The sequence below is a fragment of the Hemitrygon akajei genome, chromosome 20, assembly GCF_048418815.1.
Source record: "Hemitrygon akajei chromosome 20, sHemAka1.3, whole genome shotgun sequence".
NCBI classification, from domain to species: Eukaryota; Metazoa; Chordata; class Chondrichthyes; order Myliobatiformes; family Dasyatidae; genus Hemitrygon; species Hemitrygon akajei.
This window is the reverse complement of record NC_133143.1, coordinates 42,326,688-42,348,317: the sequence shown is the minus strand read 5'-3', so window position 1 is coordinate 42,348,317 and position 21,630 is coordinate 42,326,688. Positions and strand designations below refer to the sequence as shown.

The following is a 21,630-nucleotide window of genomic DNA, read 5'->3' as shown; positions in this document are numbered from 1 at the left end:
AAAGAGTTTCTTAGTTCATATATTTAAAAAAAGGTTTATCTGAGAACATATTGTCTTAGCTACAGGGTGGTGAATCTATAAAATCTGTTGCCACAGCCATGGAGGCTAGGTCATTGGGTATATTTAAAGAGGACGCATATAGGTTCTTGATTAGTCAAGGCTTCAAAGGTTACAGAGAAGAGGCAGGAGAATGGAGTTGAGAGGGATAATAAATCAGCCATGATGGAATGGTGGAGCAGATTCGATGGGCTTTATTCTGCTCCTTTGCCATATGATCTTATGGGCAAAGTCCCCAGCAGAAGATCAATGCTCTTGTACATGCTGGGCACTTGGAAGAGGCAACATGTTTTGCAATGGAAGACCAAGAAACAAAGTAGAGGCCGCTAATAAAGGACATGTTTTCTGTGACATGAGAGCCAGCTTTCCTCTGTCTCATACCCATGTCCTCCTGCCTCCACCATTTTACTCATTATGGAACACAACACCAGTCCTCTGTCATCTTGTTCTGCTCTCCTGCATGCACTAGGCTTTCTCAATTGACTTTGGTCACACAGGACAACTTCTGGATCATTCTTGGGAGGTGGGGTGGGGTAGATATGCAGTGATACGCATACAGAAAAACGAGTACAAGAATTGAAAGGAAGATATTGACAACATCTTTAGCCTTCCAGAAAGAATTTTCAACTTCCTCTAGGCCAGAAGGGAGGAACTATGGGGCTGGAGAATATTTGGCTGCTCTTCCTGATGTGGAAAGCAATTGAGGACCCATATGTTTCAGTGTAGAAACGCTACCTTCAATGTCTTAACAATATTTTGGGACAGAAATGAGAAGAAATACAATGTAGAGAATCTGTCTAATTCTCTACCCATATTGTTGTTGAAAACAAGTTGATGAGTATAATCAGAAGACAGTATAAGGTATCTGTAGAGGAAAGTGCCCTCAGGTAAAAGATCGGTCATTAAGAGGCAGATCAGGGTCAACGGACAATGGTTTAGTCCTTCACTTAAGCTCTTTTCTTTTCCCATCCAGTGTGTCCCTTCCAAGCTGTAAGAAGCCAAGAAAAGGCACGGTAGCATAGTGGTCAGCACAATGCTTTACAGCACCAGTGACCTGGGTTCAATTCTTGCCACTGTCTGTAAGGAAAGTGATATGAGTTTCCCTGTGACTGCATGGGTTTCCTCTGGGTGCTCTGGTTTCCTCCCATGGTCCCAAAGATGTACCGGTTGGTAGGTTAGTTGGTCATTACAAATTGTCCCATGATTAGGCTAGGGTTTGCTGGGCAGCACAACTCAAAGGGCCGGAAGGGCCTACTCCATGCTGTATCTCAATATATGAATAAATAAAAAGCTATCTGAACTTGAAAATTAATTTAATTTTACTTATTTCAAATGGATGGGTTCAAAGGTACATCTCTCAACCTATACTGGGACAGGGCAGGAGAACAATTAACTCTTTTAACTACAAGTTTTAGAGCTTCAAAGTACTAAATTATGGGCCTTTTTTTTTCATTTTGTTGAGTGGCAATGAAAATGATAAAAGTGAAAGAAAAATCATGTGTAATTGTGCTATATTTCTCAGCAAGCTTACAAATAATTATTTCATAAACTTGAAGCAAAGATGCATAGAAATCTTACTATTAGTTCTCAGTGTCTCTGAAATACTGACACTGTTCCATCAAAACAGCCAAATGCATCACTGTGGAAGTGATGTGAGTTTGAATAAAAATAAATTCAAACCGTTAAGTTTTTTTTCATAATTTTTATTACTGTTGCACCATTAATACAATCACGTATAATTTCAATGCATCCATTTTACATTTCTCATCATCAACAATATGTGCTGAGGTGATGGAGGCATCAGTGACACTGAATGGAGAAGAAGCCGGAATTGCAATGAACGCAGACTTGTTTGCCACTTACTGTTAAACAGAACTACAGGTGCACCCAACAACGGACATGCATTAACTGATCAAGAGAAATCTAGATAGGCTACGTACAATGGGAAGTGTATGTTAGTCTGAAATACTTCTGCATCGGGCGGATCATGGAGAGGAGAGTACGGTGACTTTTATCTGATGGATGCTGTACCTCATTGCGTAAAATCAGGCTGGAAAGCAAACAAGATGTTATCTAAATATCAGAATGCAATAGCACAACCCCATTAACGCTCACTCGGCATAGTCACAACCTTTGTCCTTTGTGTTGGTTTTGATCCATAACATATTTGCGAGGTACATCTTTGACAGCTGTTCAAATGATTTATTTTCAATCCACTTAACTTTCTGACATCTATGTTTAAGTCCAGGATTCTTTTTCGCAGTGTGGTTTGAAATTTCCTGATGGTATGTCTCATCATAGAGGGGTGGGGGGAGATAGCAGGGTTGGGGGGGGGATGGTGATGATATATCCTCTTGGGTATTTTCTGGAAAAAACAGTTGGGTCAAGTTTGTTAGTACATTTGAAATTAATGCAGGTTGTGAGTGGTTTTCGAATGGGGCCCATCCATTATTCTTGCACAGCTACAGTTTGATCAGTAACGGCTGAAGAATCCTCTGAAGCTGTGGTGTCTGCTGGGGTAGCACTGTCTGAGGCTGCAGGCCCAGCTGGGGTAGAGCTGGGAGCTTCTGCTGCTGGTGCCTCACTGGAAGGGGCATCACTGTTGCTTGTGGCAGAGTCCAAATTCTGGGGCTCGGCAGTTTTGCTTTGCTCTTGGGTGGCAGGGGCAGGTGAGGCCTCAGTCTGTTTGGCTTCTGCTTCATCCTTGTTGGTGCACTTGTCTTCCGTTTGGCTTTCCGGAGCAGGTGCTTGGGTTTCAGAGGGCTTAGTGGGAGCCGCTTCACTACTGGACTCAGGCGCCGCCGATGGCTCAGTCGCTGCAGAGCTAGCAGCAGGGGCAGCCTGGGACGGCTCTGAAGGCTTTTCTGCAGCAGGCTCCGTAGACTGAGGCTCTGCTTTTGCGTCAGTGGCTGCTTGCGAATTGTCGGCTTCAGGCTTCTGACTTTCCTCCTTGTCCCCGGCTTCTTTATCTCCTTCCTTGGCCTCCGTTGTGGCCTTATCAGCCTGGTTAGCCTGGCCATCCTGATTCTGTGAGGCATTTCCTTCTGTTGCCCCTTCTGTGGATTTGGCTTCTTCCTGGCTTTCCTTTTTGGCCTCTCCATCCTCTGCTGTTGTGCCTTCAGCCACTTTATCTGCCTCTTTGTCACTGGATAGCTTGTAGTTCTTCTTCTTCCTGATCAGAGTGTTTCCCATTTTAAAGGCTCTGAAAAAAATAATAATGACAGAGTGAGGCCAGCTTCTATAGACAATTATAATTTTTATAATCAATATTAATTACATTTTAAAGTGATTTTGACTATACAGTGTAAGTTCAGCTGGCAGCATCTCTTACCCATATTAAGGACAGAAAAAAATACAAAATACTGGAATTAAAAACTGTATTCCTTCTCCAAATATTCCCTTATTTCTCCACCTTATTCATTCACCTCAACTGTGTTGGCACTGTACGTATTACAGAAAGCTACCCAAATTTAAATGTTTCATTATCGAAAAGCTTTACCTAAAAACTTAGAAAGTTGTTAGACAGAAGGTATAGGAGCCTCGGGACTCACACCACCAGGTTCAGGAACAGTTATTACCCCTCAGTCATCAGACTCTTAAATCACAAACAAGAGAAAATCTACAGATGCTGGAAACCGGAGCAACACACACAAAATGCTGGAGAAACTCATCAGGCCAGGCAGAATCTATGGAGAAAAGTACAGTTCATGTTTCTGGCTGAAACCCTTCCGCAGGACTCTTGCATCAGACAAGATAACTTCACTCACCCCACTATTGAACTGTACTCACTTTCAAGGACTCTTCATCTTATGTTCTCAATATATACATTTTATTTACTTAACTATCTATCTATCTATCTTTTGTTTTTGCACAGTTTATTATCTTTTGCACTTTGATTACCTGTTCGTGTTAATTGGTGGGGTCTTTCATTGATTCTATTGTTTCTTGGATTTACCTGCAAGAAGGTGAATCACAAGGTTGTATAAGGTGACATTTATGTATTTTGATAATAAACTTATTTTGAACTTTGAAAAAAAAGTCACCCTCTTTTCTATCATGCTCCTGGTTTATCTCTGATTTAAGTCCATTGGAACAAGGTTATCCTAAATCCTCCTTGTGTGGATGTATCAGTGGTGGTCTCTTTACTAACTACACAGGTGTCACCAAGGGCTGTGAGTTTTCTTAATCCCTTCTCTTGGATCCAGCTACTGGAAACTTGGTCGCTTGTGGGGGCAGACGTACCCACACCACCCCCCCCCACCCCATTCCTGGTCCAAGAAAATTCGTGAGTAATTTTCCCCCCAGATTCTGAGTCATCTCCGACAATTGGGGTACACAGAACTCTAAGAAGTTCCATCAATGATGGGATTATTCAGGCAAACCCCTCAAGTTAGCTAAAATTTGGACAGTGTTTCAAAGCCGCCCAATTCAAAGGCCTTGGATATGTTGCTTAAAATGTCACAGCACTCAATCCCTCCTGATTCATAGACAAACACAAGCTGACAGCTTTCATCCCTAAAACTGTGCTTTCCTTGGTAACCCCTTTTACTCCTGCTGTACTCTGAATTACTATATTCAGCAAAACACTCTAATTTTGTTTTGTTTTTTTTAAATTCAGGCTGAAAATACTTTATTTAGCCCCCTGTAATTGAGATTCCTAACATCTAACAGAGATTGATTAAAAATAGAGACTATTTGGGTGAATAAATTGTCTTTTTCATATTTGAATTGCTTCATTGCAACTTTATCTAGAGAGCAGCAGTGTCTCCCAAAAGGGTGGCCTTGGGTGATACAATAATCAGCTAAATTTGGATTGTCTCAATTTTCCAGGAAACACTAATATTTTTATCCTGCGGCACATAAGTAACATTTTTTTCTTTAGTCTCTCGCAGTTCCTGTTTCATTAATTGGTTGAAGATATGCTAGAAAATATAGCTTTAATCAGATTAGGTTTAAGTATTGGAAATAACACTGAAGGCCAGTTAAAACATGTGAGAAAACAGCTACGTGCAGTTTTTTTTTCTACAAAATTCACTTCCTGCTCTTATAGTTCAAATATTTGTGTCAGACATAGGAACTCATTTCATACCACTGTCTTGAAATTTGACATGTGCATCAAAATGCAAACAGTCAAAACTCTGAATCTATCTTGGCCTCTGAATCTATAGGCTTGTAGTTTCAGTCCTGCTCCTGAGTTTTCTGCACCAAATTCTTGCCTAACACTTCACTACTGTATTGAATGAGTACCACATGTTTAAAGATGTTGATCCAACACCTTACCTGCTGTCTCATGAGGCCAGAAGAATTCATGTTATTTTACTGAATTAAAATGGTGGATGTAACCTTTTTAACTTCAATGCAAAATGAATCTGCAAAGGGGGCTGCAACTAGAAGCAATATTCTTCGGCAACAACCACCAGACATGAATGCTTCTTTCTTTAAATAAATTTAATATTTACAGCACTCAACTTCCATCCAAAAATACACTTTAGTAGACCCTTACCATGCACATTGGGCCCAAGGGCCTCCTTCCATGATGTAATAATCTATAACTTTATCTAAATGCAATTTCAATAACCTTTAATGCAAGTTATTTTGTAGACACTGAAAATCCAGTGCAACACACATAAAATGATGGAGGAACTAAGCAGGTCAAGCAACACCTATGGAGAAGAACAATCAGTCAATGTTTCATGCTGAGAGCCTTAAATAATTGCTATCATCAATCCCATGAACGTGATCCATAACAAATAAATAACTGTAGTTAAATAAGCTTCTCTGTTACTGTCTACTCATATAATCAGCTCATATTAACTTCTCCAAGAAGTGCAGAAGAGAAGCTTATAAAACACAGTAAAGAGGTAAGTGACTTGCCATGCTTGAACCCATTTCTCTTTTTAAAGCTTTGGATGTCAGGTGGACAAGTATCCCAGAATGGAGAGGCAGATCTGGCATTAACATAGTAAATCTGACTCCCACAAATGTAACTGAAAGACCAATTCAACAATTACTGTTGCCTTCATGCATTTCCCAGTAGCAGGTGCTCCCAAAACCACAAGCAGCTTTTGCTATGCTCCCCGAGAGCCAAGGTTAGTAGATGAGTCCAGCAGGCCCTTGACTGCAACCTGGCTCAACCAGCAGACTCAGTCCACCAGCTGCAGGTTTGCCTCAACAGATCATCACTAACCCACCAACCCACCAAGTAAATCCCAATGATCACTCCACAGCCCACAAATACTCATCTCTTTCCATGTCCTGATTCCTGGCCTTTTTCACTTAAGAATAATTCAACATTTGTTACTGAAATTTTTGCTGAAAGCCATCTTCTTTCACCAACCCCTTACCCCATTGATTTACCTATATCAACAGTTGATCATTCTCTGCCTTGGATATACTCAACTTCATATCTTAAAAACCTACTTGAGTAGAGAATGACAAGATCTACTGTCCCTGGATAAAGAAATTGTTTTTCAGCTCCATCCTGAATAACCAACCTCTTATCTTGAATCTTGACCCTGAATCCAAGATATCTCAGCCATGGGAACATCAAACATACAATATTGAGCATATCAACTTGAAACACTGTTGCAGGAAGGCAGCATCCATCATCATCACCCAGGAAATGCTCTCTTTTCACTGCTCCCATCAGGAAGAAGGTACAGGAGCCTCAAGACTCACACCACCAGGTTCAGAAACAGTTACTACCCCTCAACCATCAGGTTCTTCAACCAAAGGGGACAGCATCATCCAACTCATCTGCCCCATCACTGAAATATTCCCACAACCAATGGACACACTTTCAAGGACTCTTCATCTCATGTTCTTAATATTTCTTTCTTATTTATTTATTATTATTTCTTCTTTTTGCATTTGCACAGTTTGCTATCTTCTGCACTCTGGCCAAATTTGGACGGTCTTTCATTGATTCTGTTATAGTTATTATTCTATAGATTTATTGATAATGCCCACAAGAAAATGAATCTTAAGGTTATATATGGTGACATATGTGTACTTTGATAATAAATTTACTTAGAATTTTGTACTTTGGAACCACCTTTCATTATTCTAAATTCAAGACAGCATAAAGCCAGGTGCTTAATCTCATTTTGCACAACATAGCCCACACTCCAGGAATCAATCTAGTGAATCTTAACTGCACAATCTCTATTGGAAGTATATCCTTCTTCAAGTAGAGAAATCAGACTTTGGCACAATTCTCCACAGAGATCTCTTCAGAACTCTAGATAATTGGAGCAAGTTATCTCTACTCCCATCCCGTACCCTTGAAATTTCCACAAAGTAAAATCTCATTCCAGATTCTTGATAACAATGTCTCTCCTCTCCCAATCCATTCTCTCCCCACTGAATCACAGTCTCTGTCTTTCCTCCACAAATGCAGTTTTACTGTCCTCACCCACTAACTCCTAATCACATCTGCCTCGTCTCCTTCCCAAGTAGGGAAGACTTCATTTCCTATTTCCTACTTCCTCCTGGAACCAATAAGAGGGACTACTTGGCTCTCAACCAGGAAATGGAAGGAATCCTTCAATGATTGCCTGCAAAAATAATCAAAGTTCCTGGCCTTGCCAGGTGGTTTAGTTAAGTTAATTTGCCTTCCCATCTTCTCGTGTACATCAGGTCTTTCCTTCAGTGTCTCACCTACATTGTGTCTTTGCTGAAATAATGCTTGAGTGGAACTTGTCTCTTTACACTGATTCACCTACCCAATTATTTGTTTTGTGTTTGTGAGGCCAGTGATTAGCTGCATATCACTGGAATATTAGAGTTGGAAAATTAAACTATTCACACAACCAACTAGACTCATAGAAGAGTGCTTAGGGCCCGAAACCTTGGCATTTTTACCCATCTTTAATGAAACCACCATCTTAGCTGCATCATAACTTAATACAATTTTGAGAATAAATCAGTGGTTATGTGAAAAGGAACCTTTTAGTTCAATGATCCACAAGAGTGAATACAGCTGTATAGGGGAACAAAATTCACTCTCTTACCTTTAAAAAGACAATACCATACAGCCAAGTAGAGAAGTGAAAAAAATCGTAAGTCCTGCTTAAAAATACACTATGAGGATTTGTAAATAATATATTCGGAAAGCAGCTGATTCTTCTCCAAGGATGGATAAAAGGGTTGGAACAAACAGCTGTGCATTTAATTCAGCACTAAAGAGCACATAATTTGAAAAGTCCTGTCTGAACCACTCGTGAAGACAAAAGTCAACACCATGCCTCGAATTTAAAAGTAAAAAAATCAAGATTCTATATGACTGGAGTGGGACAGAATTTCATTCTGAGTTCAAACTGTCAGGTGGGCTTTGGAATAATGATTTCTTGAGTCCTCCACTTTCAAAACTTGCTTTGATAAACTTCAAAGTTTTGTTTTGGAAATGGAGCAAACCACCCATCTACTGCCCATTTGTGTTTGGAACTAATTTCAAACTTCTGTGTGATGGTTTCAGTGTTTGACTAATAAAAAAAGTCATCAAGAGGACATGTTTTGTACATCCCAATATTTTATTATTCCATGCCAATGTAAGCATTGCAAGAGGAGTGAGAATTTATTGTCCAGCTAACGACCCTCAAGAAGACAGTAGAGAGCCACCTTCCTGAACTGCTCCAAAGCACCACTGCAGTGCACAGTGACATTATAACTTCAGGACTTTGACAGGATGGACCAGATCACTTTGGAATTATTCATCTCCATATAATCACCACTCACAAGTCAGTATCTACCTAGTCCATATCTCACAGGTCCTAGGGCTTCAGGGGCACGGGCCAACTAAATGCAAGCAATCCCATCACACGCGATAAAGCCCCACCCCGAGACACCCCAAACAAATGCCACACCCATGAATTTGATGAAAGCTAGTGCTGAGAGGATTTACAAATACTTCTGAATATCTTTGATATGCACGCACTGTAAAATCTGAAAGATTACAGGTCGCTCCTATGCACTGAAATGCAGTGAAAGGTACTAGCAACTGTTGCCCTGCTCAATTAAGCTTCCATGAAGATTAAGGAGAAAAATAGGTTTCACACATCAAGCAACACACACAGTGCTGGAGGAAATCCGCATCTACAGAAAAGAGTACAGTTGACGTTTTGGACTGAGACTATTCAGCATAGACGCTGCCTGGCCTGCTGAGTACCTCCAGCATCTTGTGTGTGTTGCTTGGATTTCTAGCGATCTGCAGCTTTTCTCTGTTCTCTTGGATTTCACCACATCAAGGCTGTTTTCCTCATTTAACACGTTCATTTAACAAGGTCACTTCAGACTATTAAAAACAAAATAACTACTAAAATATTTTTAAAATAAAAAAATTATAGCATCTAAAGAAACTTATAAATGGTTAAAATTTCAACTAAATATTAAACTTGCTTCTTTTAAAAAAAGAGGAAACTGTTTTACCCCTTTGATTGCTTATCTTCATCTCAATATATTTTTCACGCCAATATACCGTATGATCTTATTAAGCACTAAACAGCAACAGACTCATTAGAAAGCTAAAACATACCTTAGGAGCTGAAACGCTGAATCTTACCACAAATGCATTGATGTTTGGTAAACACAAAAATTTAAACAGTCTGTAGATGGGGATTCTACCACACCCACAGCGATGACCAAGGAACTGCACTGTTTCTAAACTCTCAACTCCACCAATAGCAGTACAGTGCAATCGCTGCTGTTACACACTGGTTTTGTTCATGTGACCAACAGCAAAAAGGAATTATATCAGCAGCCACATCCTGCCATAGCTGTAAGTTTTTTTTCTTACCCAAAACACAGTGTTTACATACATGCCGCCTGCCCACATTACGGAAGGTGGCTTCAGTATCTAATTGGTTAAGTGCATGGACCATTCAGAGCTGCAGAAAGATTTGCACCCACTGTGCAGCCCAGAAGTTTCAATCTGCCGCCACTTTACATTGAAATGAAGTGAAAGCATTGGCACTTTTCTTCTAGACTGATTAGGCTTACTTGAAGGTTAAAGTGGGGAAAAAAGGGCGATTTCACCATAACAAGGCTGTTCTCCTCTTTTAACAGAACTGACTTTGCATTTGCTTTTCAACTGACAGTGTGAACTGATGAGTCCCTCCTAATGACAGAGTTCCACATGAAACCATCCCTGAGTTGAGAACACCCCCAATCCAGGACATCTGGAGGCATAGGCAGAAGTGCACTTGCGTCAGAATAAATACCAAAGATCCAAACATGGAAGGAGTTCTGAAAAGCAGTATCAGACTGTTAAAAATTCTTCAGAAAAATGCAGTAAATGAACCTATTAATCTATTCATGTCTTCCATGGAACCAGTTTTCCAAATTTGTTATCATCTTCAAAGCACCACCTTCTGCTGATTGGAGTATTGTAAGATAAAGGTCTCAGAATTTACTCAAAACTCATGGTTTATTGGTCAGCAACAATTCCTACCTTCTTATAGGATTGATTCTTGGCTACCTGCAGTGGATATGTCAATGGAAGGACACCACCATTGCTATTCCTACAAAATCCTCCAAATCAAACCAATGTCAGTGACCTTTCCCAGGCCACCATCTCGAACACAGAATCCCTGCTTACTCTCAGCTGGCTATGTTGCTCTGGTTGTATCATCCACTGTAAGTTGCCAGATATATGAAAGTCACTGCGCTTTTCAAACCTCAGCTGTGTGAGGAGATTACTGGGAAATTCTAGCCCGTCACCACTCAAAGTGGAGAAGGAGGTTTCAGAGTGACACTGTAATCTTTCAAACCATACATCAAGAGCTCACAGTAAAAGTGCACTGCCTCACACATTATCCACCTATGTACTCCTTCAGCCACCTCTTGCTACAACTGTGGAAGAGTCCGTGATACCTGCAGTGACTTCATCAGCCATCTCTAAAACTATTAGTTTGAAATCCAAGCAAGTCATCCTTGATGACAAATGGCTACCTAAGATGATTCCTTATGTGGTGATAATGATAACCAGTACTATATTGGATGTATACTGCTAGAAATTCAAAGAAAACTTTCTTCTCAGCGACTTTTAGCATCAGCAACATCTCAAACAAAGAAAATCAAGCGAGCTGTTCATAATTTGTTCCGCCATGAGGAAGGTATGGAAGAAATTCAAATCATTGGCCCCATTTCCATTGTGCCACAGGTAACCTGTTCATTCGAACTAGCTGGGATTTTAATATACTGTGTGCAATTAGTTTCTTCTCCAATAATACTGTGCCTTAATTACTCCAAAAAGAGTATGATCGATTAATTTGAGTCCAAATCATCTGTGGGCCTCCTTTCCATAACCTTTCAGCCCAGAGGCAAGAGTGTAGTAAATGTATCTGTGCTGTAACATTGCAATTAAATAATTGGATGAGTCTTCTTCAGAACAGGGCTGTCAAATTTTCCAGCAATGACCTTTTGCCACAGACCTAGCATATCACCATTAATAACAACGTTTTGTTACAGCAATTTATTGTATTCCAAGTGCTGAGAATATTTTCTGAAAGCTAGTTTGCTTTGCCAATATCTCACGCTGAACTCTAGACCGCATAACTGCAAGCATTCTGCAAATGTAGTTACTTGCCAGCAGCAAAGCATAACTGAACACTTCCTGTCAGTTCTGTAAAACCCATCTACAACAGGAAGCAAAGCAAAGGCTTCAAATCAATCAAATGCCAAGAACCAGAAGCAAGTTTTATCAACTTGAAATTAAAGCTGAGCTAAAATGATTGCCCTGTAAATTCAAATGAGACAGTAACAACCAGCCCACCTTTTCTGAGAAAGTTTACATTTCGTATTGATGTTTTTGCACAATTCCTACTGCAAAAAAGAAGCTTTCAGTCAGAATCATGTTCAAAATAACTTGTGCAACATTTTAGAAATAGTTTTGCAATTAACTCCCGTGCACATTCATATTATGGAAGTCTACGCTGTCCAATGAAATTGCAACTCATTGGGCAACAGTTGAATCACAAGCTTCTGTGCTTAATCTGCAACGTACAATTTAAAACGGCATTGCACTACATCAGTGAATGAGGACACTGGTGTTGGATAAATTGATGAAGAAACAATTTGTCCCCTATTGCTTCAGAGTAAGAATATACTGGTGGTTTCATTTCCATTGACTTCAACAGGAATGAATTTTAGAAATGGAATTCAACACATGGTGTCTATTAGTACAAGTGACTGAAGATGAATTACTCCATTCCTAATACAGGGCATTAATTCAGTCCTTTCTAGTGGTCCAATTCTAAATACTTCAGGGGATAATTTGAAGGAGGCCCACAAGGATTTTCAGTGTCCCAGTCAGATTTTTATCCATTATTAACAGTTCAGTCTTTGGTCCTACTACTAACTCATTCCTTAGGTAATGATGCTATCCTTCTCACCTACGTGAGACTTGCAGAGACACTCCACCTTTCTCATCCTGCTCGAAGAGATGAAGGACAATTAATTGTACTGGACATAGTACATTGCTTACCATACCCACACTGTCTTGCGTGGATCATCATTATTTTTAAAGTTTAAGACTTTAATGTGTCATCAATTGAACTGAAACAATTCTGCCAATAAGGCGGTATATTAAGGCAGCCCATTGCCTCCACAAATGCAGCTCAATAGGATGAGTTTTCCCAGCAGTTCATAGTCTGTGAGTGTGCTGTGCTAAGCAGCCAGGGAGAAATGTTTGGGTTGGGGTCTGGGTATAATCAAAGTCAGCGGAGCTCTAAAATGAAGTCTCCACAATGAAAGCCAAAAAGATCATCAGACTGACCTTTATATACTTCAAAAACACCCCATCCAGTAGGACTGAGAACTTAGATTAATCATTGGTTCAAAGGAGCAGCTCAGGGTTTTGCTACTGTAGAACCTCAAATAATTTGCCACAGTCACAACTCTATAATCTAACTAAATATATATCCAGTTCTTGCATGTATACATGTGGAAACAAAAATCAAACCAATTCCTTATCAATTATATGTACTTGTTTTTAAGTATAATCAATTATCTGGTGAAGACTATACAATTACCTGAACTTATGAGAAACCACAAGATAACTGCAGTCCACTGCTCCACAGATCCCTTGACTGATATGCCCTAACCACTCAGTCCATTCCTCTTCCTGGAGAATGTCTGAGGACAAGCTTTGCCACTGACAATCTTGGCATTCCACTTGACCCTAAACCCCATCACCAAAGACAGCTTTCATCTCTACAAACACAAGAGATTCTGCAGCTGCTGGAAATATTAAGCTACACATGCAAAATGCTAGAGGATCTCAACAAGCAAAAACCGGAGGGCATATGTACAAAATTAAGGGAAGGAAGTTTAGGGGAGACATTAGGGGTAAGTTTTTTACACAAAGGGTTGCGAGTGCCTGGAATGACCTGCCAGGGATGGTGGTGGAGGTTAAGATACTAGGGGTATTTAAGAACCTCTTGGACAGGCACATGGATGAAAGAAAAATGGAGGATTATGGGGTAGTGTGGGTTTTGTACTTTTTTTTAAGGATTATATGGGTTGGCACAACATGGAGGGCCGAAGGGCCTGTACTGTGCTGTAGTGTTCTATGGTTCTATGGTTTTAAGCTCAGCAGCACTTATGAAGAGGAATAAACAGTCAACAGTTCGAGATGAAGGATCTTGGCCCAAAACATTGACTGTTTATTCACCTCCGTAGATAGATAGATAGATAGATAGATGGATAGATAGATACTTTATTCATCCCCATGGGGAAATTCAACTTTTTTCCAATGTCCCATACACTTGTTGTAGCAAAACTAATTACATACAATACTTAACTCAGTAAAAAATATGATATGCATCTAAATCACTATCTCAAAAAGCATTAATAATAGCTTTTAAAAAGTTCTTAAGTCCTGGCGGTAGAATTGTAAAGCCTAATGGCATTGGGGAGTATTGACCTCTTCATCCTGTCTGAGGAGCATTGCATCGATAGTAACCTGTCGCTGAAACTGCTCCTCTGTCTCTGGATGGTGCTATGTAGAGGATGTTCAGAGTTTTCCATAATTGACCGTAGCCTACTCAGCACCCTTCGCTCAGCTACCGATGTTAAACTCTCCAGTACTTTGCCCACGACAGAGCCCGCCTTCCTTACCAGCTTATTAAGACGTGAGGCGTCCTTCTTCTTAATGCTTCCTCCCCAACACGCCACCAGAAAGAAGAGGGCGCTCTCCACAACTGACCTATAGAACATCTTCAGCATCTCACTACAGACATTGAATGACGCCAACCTTCTTAGGAATGCTGCCTGACTTCTCCAGCTCTGTGTGTGACATTCATGGTTATGTCATCAACCAAGCCTGCCTCTGCTGTTGAAATAGTCACCCATAACAGTCCTCTCTAAAGACAGTCTTTCTAACACTGAGTTTGAACACATTGTACTTCACCACTTTCACATGGGGTATCCATTAGACAAATGAAATACATATTTAATTGAATTTACTTAAATAATTAAAAAGATTTTTTTAAAGTTAATTCTTTATTTGTATTTTTTCCCCACTTTCAGTGACCTTTATAATGTTTTAATTTTATTTTTAATGCATTTGAATGTCAGTGACAGGCAAGCAAATCAGTGGCATTACCAAGCTGGCTATCAAATCTCCTTTTTTCCATTAACTGCATAGAGAACATTTGTTCTGGTCTCACCATATAATGATTTGATTTTCAGGAAACCATGGAAGGAAGTGCTCGTGAGGGAATCAATTTACAGTAAGTGCAGACTTAAAAAATAGGTGTGCAGAGATCAGGGTTGGCTGGCTATGGGCTAAGGTACTATTATGTTGCCTGCTCTTACCATAAAATAGAAAATCCAGGCAAAACTGGAACTCAGAAAATACCCACAAATTCCAGAGCTGAAACAGAAGAATAGAAAATCCAACATAATCAACATCCATGAAACCAAGATGTGAACAAAACCTGGGCAGGTGCATCTGTTATAGCTGGAGAGTTACCATGAAATCACACTTAAAACAAAGTTTGTGTTAGTTAGTTATTAATAAATACAGTGTGAAGTAGGCCCTTCCGCCACTTCAAACCACACAGCCTAATCTTCCAATGACCAATTAATCTTCCCTGTACGCCTTCGGACTGTGGGAGAAAACCGGAGCACCCAAGGAAAACCGATGCATTCCACGGGGAGGACGTACAGAAAGCCCTTACAGAACGGTGCCAGCATTGAACTCCCCGAGCGGTAATAGCATCTTGCTGACGGCTACGGTACTGTGGTGCCATATGACTAGTGATATTATGTTGGATTATGGTACTAGGGTGTTGCAACAATGCAATATTTCCTGTTGGCTTATTTATTCAGTGCACAGACACTACATGGTGTGCACATCCTCAATCAGCTAATGAAAATTTTGACCAGTAGTCTTTTTCCTAGTCTTTCCTTGATTTACACTTCAGCCTGTTACCTGAGCTCATAGAAGCAAGAGATGGAGAAAAACAAATTGCCTTATTTGAATGACCTGACAGTTCATTGTTTCTTTCAAGCAAAGACCAATTACATGATCATGTTTTTACTCAGAGGTGTAACAATAGTTGTTTCAGGATTTGACGTTTACTTTGATTTCTTCGTCCTTGTGGTTCTGCATGAAATACGAGTGAGTGGTTTGAAGCCTGAAGAGAAAAGCTACAGCAAGACTAGGGTCACTTCTTTCAAAGCAGCTAAATATTTATTTTCAAAGTATTTTGAACGTGATGGCGATGAATCAGTCTCCCTTTGCGCTTCAGATTTAAAAGCTTCATCGTCTGTCAGCAATTCTGAGTGACTACAATTGCTGGGCCAAAGAACAAGGAACCCAGAATGTACAGATATTCCCAACATTTACAACTATAATTATAAGCCTAAACAGTGGGGAAGAGCACTAAAGCTAACTAGCACTTCCAGCTAAAAGTCACAAAGCTAACAATTCAAAGTAAATTTATGATCAAAGTACACATACGTCACCATATACAACCCTGAGATTAATTTTCCTGCAGGCATACTTACTAACCCAAATAACCTTAATAGAATCAATGAATGACCGCACCAACAAGGTAAACAACAAGTGTGCAAAAGACAATCAGCTGTGCAAATACAAAATAAAGAAAAAAATGATAATAATAATAATAATAATAAATAAATAAGCAATAAGTATCAAGAACATGAGATGAAAAGTCCTTGAAAGTGAGTCCAAGGGTTTGGGAACAGTTGAGTGATGTGGCAAGTGAAGTTGAGTGTAGGTATCCCATCTGGTTCAAGAGCCTGATGATTGAGGGGTAATAACTGCCCCTGAACCTAGTGGTGTGAGTCCTGAAACTTCTGTTCTTCCTGATGGCAGCAGGGAGAAAAGAGCATGCCCTAGATGATGGGGGCCCCCGATGATGAGTGTTGCTTTCCTGCGACAACTATCCTTGTTGATGTGCTCAAACATGGGGAGAGTTTTACCCGTGATGGACTGGCCATATCCATTACTTCTTATAAGATTTTTCACTCAAGAGCATTGGTGTTCCCATGCGAGGCTGTGACGCAGCCAGTCAATATACTTTCCACCACACAACTATAGAAGCTTGTCAAATTTTTAGATGTCATGCCGAATCCTCACAAACTCCTAAGGAAGTCGAGTCATGTGCTGGGCATAGGACCAGTCCTCTAAAATGGTAACACTGACAAATTTAAAGTTTCTCACCCTCTCTACCTCTGATCCCAATGAAGACTGGCTCATGAACCTCTGGTTTCCTTCTCCTGAAGACAATAATCAGCTCCTTGATCTTACTGACATTGAGTACAAGGTTGATGTTGTGGCCCCACTCAGCCAGATTTTCATCACCACAGCGAATAGCCAATAGATTTCTCCTTGCCATTTTTCCTGCCATTTCCAGATCCACCAAATCTGGGTACAAGCTACATCTTTCCTTACTAAGGTTCACAAAATGAAAGGAATTCTCAAATTTTACATGACATCGATTAACAATACATATTTTGCTTTCAACATTATGATTATCAGCAAAAAAAATGGACTTCTGAGACAACTCGCTTTGGGCATGGTCACTGGGTTATCATGGCCAATTACAGAAGTAATCCAAAGTACAGGCAAATCAATTTTTTTTAAAAAATGTGAACTCTATAAGAAATCATGGGTTGATATGAATCTGGCCCATTTTTCTTCAGAAATTAGGACTGAAATAACAGATAAACAGATTTTCTACTTGAGTGCCACGTCCTTGCATTACTCCCATATCTATGTTTCCCATAATTTCCAGAAATTGATCAGATCAGCTCAGAAAGAACTCAATAAGCGAGCATCCATGGCACTCTTTGTTAGTGAATTTCAAAACTTAGCTATCTTCTGTATGGTGAAATTTCTCTTCATTTCAGTTCTAAGAATTTTACCCCTTTCTCTGAAACTGACCACTGGTTCTTCAATCCTTAACCAGGGGGCACAACTTCATCTTCCCTAAATCTACCTTGCTGAAAGCCCTGTCAGAACTTTCAAAGAGATCATCCCGTACTAAATGGTTCCTCATACAGAAAAACCTTCCATCCCAGGAGCTAGTCTGGTGGTCTTCACTGCACTTCCTCTATGGTGAGTCTGGCAAGAAATGTGTTACTGAGGTTAGACTGAATGAAACTACTTCAATAAATCAGAAGAAAATAGACTTTGAATTATGGTGAAATGTCTGGAGTTTCATATTTTATTATGACAAATGAGGCCGCCATTCCACTCATTAATGTATGCTAGCTCACAGAACATTTGTATTAATCCCATCCCCCCACTAAATTCACCAACCTTATTTGTTTTTTTTACCTTTCAAGCTCTTTAACTCCATCAGCCAGCTGCCTTTGGATAACTTATAACAGCCAATTAAACTACCAAACAACATATTTTGGGAAGGAACCAGGTCAATCAGGGCAAAGAAGGGCAAACTCCACCCAGGTGGCACAATAAGAATGTTTGCCCTGGTGAAAATTTCTTCCTCATCAACAGAAAGATGATACTTGCAAACAGTGTGGAGCTACAAGAAGGGCACAAGGCATCTTTTGAGATATCTACAGTTCTTTTAATATTAAATTGCTAGGAATATATCATATGCCCTGGAACTGACTTGAAAAACAAATCTATGGACTTTAGTGTCCGTAATAATCTGCTCAAAGTTTGCTTAGCTTTTCAAAGGTAGTTTCTCAAGTCTGGGAGCTCCGGGATTTACCCGATTTAAATCACCAAAAATGTAATTATCCCAGTGTTCCATTTTTATATGCAGATAATCAGTGAACACCTTTATTTGACTACAATAAAAAGTGGACAACCTTACAACTACTACCAAGCAGTCATATGACACAGGCAGCGAGCAAGATTGCCACATACCTAGTGAGCCAGCTGGTGAGCAAAACTGTGAAAGATAATGGACAGCACTTCACAAACAAATAGACCATACACATTGGCTAGTGAACAAAATTGCATCGGGTTATTTCTAAAAAAAAAAGACTCAATCTTTCATAACCTCAATATTCTCCAAAGGACTTATAGCTATTAAAGTACCATTCAATGTATTTTGTTATAATTGTTGTAATTATCATTGTTTTAATGAGGAGATGAAAAGGTTCAACAAACAGCTGTATGAAATTTGCTATATAATCTATGTTCATGTACCGGCAAAGGGATAAATATTAGTAAAGATATGTTCTGCAGCTCTGCAGGGAATAGCACCATGGAATCTTTTAAATCCATCTAAAAAGTATAAGGGAGTATCATTTGAATCTCTTATCCAAAGCAACAGTGCACCACAAACTAAAGTCCCCTAAGTGAGAACTACGGCTACTCAATGCTACAGGAATTAGATTCTATTACATTGCGGCACAGCTAAATCAGCAATGCCATAAATGGACCAGATGATTTAAAATTGCATTTGGAAAACAAAATCTAATAACATTGTTCAAAGAAGCTTTTAACATGTTATGGATATGTTCCTCGCGTCTAATATATGTAATCAAAAAAAAAAATCTTGGCTTTTCTCCCTGTATTTTTATTTTTGGCTTGTTCACAAAACGAGTTTCAGTCTGCGTGTTCAAAACTATTTTTGGATTTGACACTTCTTCTAGAGTAATTCTAGTTCCCAGAAATAAAGCACACCTGAAGACGTGGGTCAGGGAGAAGAACTGCTACTTGATCCCAGTAGGGTTGAGCATGTGGGTGGGGGAGTTGCTGATGTAGGGGAAGGTTAACTCACAACCCTTATGTGTCTGCCTTATGCATGATCCCTAACTGGACCTGCTGTTTTGCAGATAACCTGGGGAAGTCCCTAGTTATCTCAGAGATTCCAGTAAAACTAACAGTTGCATTCAACCTTCTTAAAGTCACAAAAATGAAAAAAAAATTCCAACTAAGTTAATATTGCCATACACTAGCTACAGGGAATTATGATTTTTTTCTGAATTCTGTCAGCTCAATAGGATGGGCATAATTTCACAACTAGGTACCTTGGTTTGCCATGGTTTATAATGAGAAACTAGTTTTCAAATGCTGGTGTATACCAAAAACATTTTCTAGCCTTTATGGTGGCAAATTCTGAAGTGACATTATATTTTATAACAATAGAGATAATGGCCTATTAAAATACTTTCATTTCTCAGATAGAATGAAAATGAAATTTTATTGGATTTATGGGAAAGTTTTATAACATCCTTTATGTACACCTGCATATCTTATTTCTCTGAATAAAACATCCAATATTTTATAAAATCTGAGGAGTCAGAATGCTTGCTTTTATTAGTTGAGGCATTGAGTTCAAATATCAAGAAGTTCTGCTGCAACGTTATAAAGTTTTAGTTATGCCCCATCTGGAATACTGCATACAGTTTTGGTCACCCATTATAGGATGGATATTGAGGCTTTAGAGTGGTTACCAAAGAGTTTTACTAGGATGCTACCTGATTTGGAAGGTATGTGCTATTAACAGGAGGATTTGATTATGAAGTTAATTATCTGTTCCTGTGCTATACCATTCTAAGTTTTATGTCCTAATCAAATTAGAAATTCTAAGGTTTTAAAGAAAATGACACAGCAAATTGCTCCTAAATGCCCTGCAGGGGTTAGACAGCATGATTCACTGAAGGAGCATTTGTAAAGAAACAGGCCAATGGAAGGAGGTCACTGAACCCTTCAAACACACTTTACCATTCACAAGGCCATGGCTTCTCCATGACTATTCTTCATATAGCCATCTTTCCACCAAGTATGTTTAAATGTTCTGTTAACTAAGGACAAAAAAACAATAAACTCACATTTGAAATTATCAACTGACCCAGTGACGCTGAGAGAATGGTTTCCTGATATCATTCCTGGATGCCCGTGCTCAAATTTTTGAATGATGACCCTGGTTCTATACACTCCAACAAGCATAAGTAGTTCATGTTTATCCTATCAATTCCTCAAGGTATTCTGAAAACATTAACCAAATTATTCTTTAATTGTCTAGAGTAGTGTACAAATTATTTAGGCTCCCTAGATTTTTTATATGGCTTCAGATGGTATGGCCTCTGTGGAGCCCAGATCTCAACATCATCAGGGCTGCCTGGGATTACTTCGAGAGACAGAAGCAAGTGAGATAGCCAAAGTCAATTGAAGAACTGTGACAAGTTCTCCAACAAGTTTGGAACAGCCAATTTTCTTACCAAACAGTTTTAAATGCAAAGGGTGGTCACACCAAATATTGATTTAATTTAGTTTTTTACTGTTTGCTGTGCTTTTCAGTAATGGTTTTCATAGTTAAAACTTTTCATTTCATTATTTTTGAAGGTATCTTCACTTTACTGATTTTTTTTACATGTGCCTAAGACTTTTGCACAGAAGTGTACATTACAAAGGGGATTGAACATAGAAAATTACAGTACAGTACAAGCTTTTTGGCCCACAATGTCACGCCAACCTTTTAACCTACTCTAAGATCAATCTATTACTTCCCTTCAACACAGCCCTTCTTTTTCCTGTCATCCATGTGCCTTTCTAAATGTCCCTAATGTATCTGCTTCTACCACTACCCTAGCAGCACTTTCCACACACCCACCTCTCTCTGTGTAAAAAAAATAACTGACATCCCCCCAATAGATGTTCTTCCAATCACCTTAAAGTTATGCCCCCTCATATTAGCCATTAGCTAAAGTTTGTGTAGTAAGCTCTCCTTGGAATTTAAACCCTGGAGTCTAAATATTATTCTGGTAAATTATATGATTAAATGTTTTCTGTACACCAGATTTATAACAAGCAAGTATATTCTCTTGTCTCTTACTTTAGTCACCTTACAAAAGATTCTATTAGATTCATCACCCTTCAGAAATTCTCTCTGCTTCTCTCTGATCAATGTGTCCAGGCACTCTTGACTTACAGGGACACTAGTAATTTCCCAAGATAGATGTTAGACTAGCTGCTCTATAAATCCTTGACACCACTCTCTCACTTTACAGGAATCGTATTACAGTTTAAATGAGAGATGTAAGTTTAGATCATCAATGAGCATTACCACATCGATAACGTCAACAAAACAGAGAGGTGGGACACTAGAGCTGAAAGAGGGC

At 39.4% G+C, this 21,630-nt stretch overlaps 1 protein-coding gene across 4 annotated transcripts in view; it reads right to left on the bottom strand.

Annotated features, from left to right (window-relative positions):
• Nucleotides 1–1,540: 1,540 nt before the first annotated feature.
• Nucleotides 1,541–21,630, bottom strand: part of LOC140713761 (uncharacterized) — a 55,459-nt gene continuing 35,369 nt past the window's right edge. For 2 of the 4 annotated variants that reach the window (XM_073024249.1, XM_073024248.1), the window contains exon 2: nucleotides 1,541–3,259. In XM_073024249.1, coding sequence (XP_072880350.1) covers nucleotides 2,506–3,249 — 744 coding nt within the window. In that variant the 5' untranslated portion in view covers nucleotides 3,250–3,259 and the 3' untranslated portion in view covers nucleotides 1,541–2,505. Of the gene's footprint in view, nucleotides 3,260–3,957; nucleotides 4,013–9,589; nucleotides 9,738–21,630 lie in introns of those variants that run through there. The other 2 variants (XM_073024251.1, XM_073024250.1) reach the window with 2 other exon arrangements.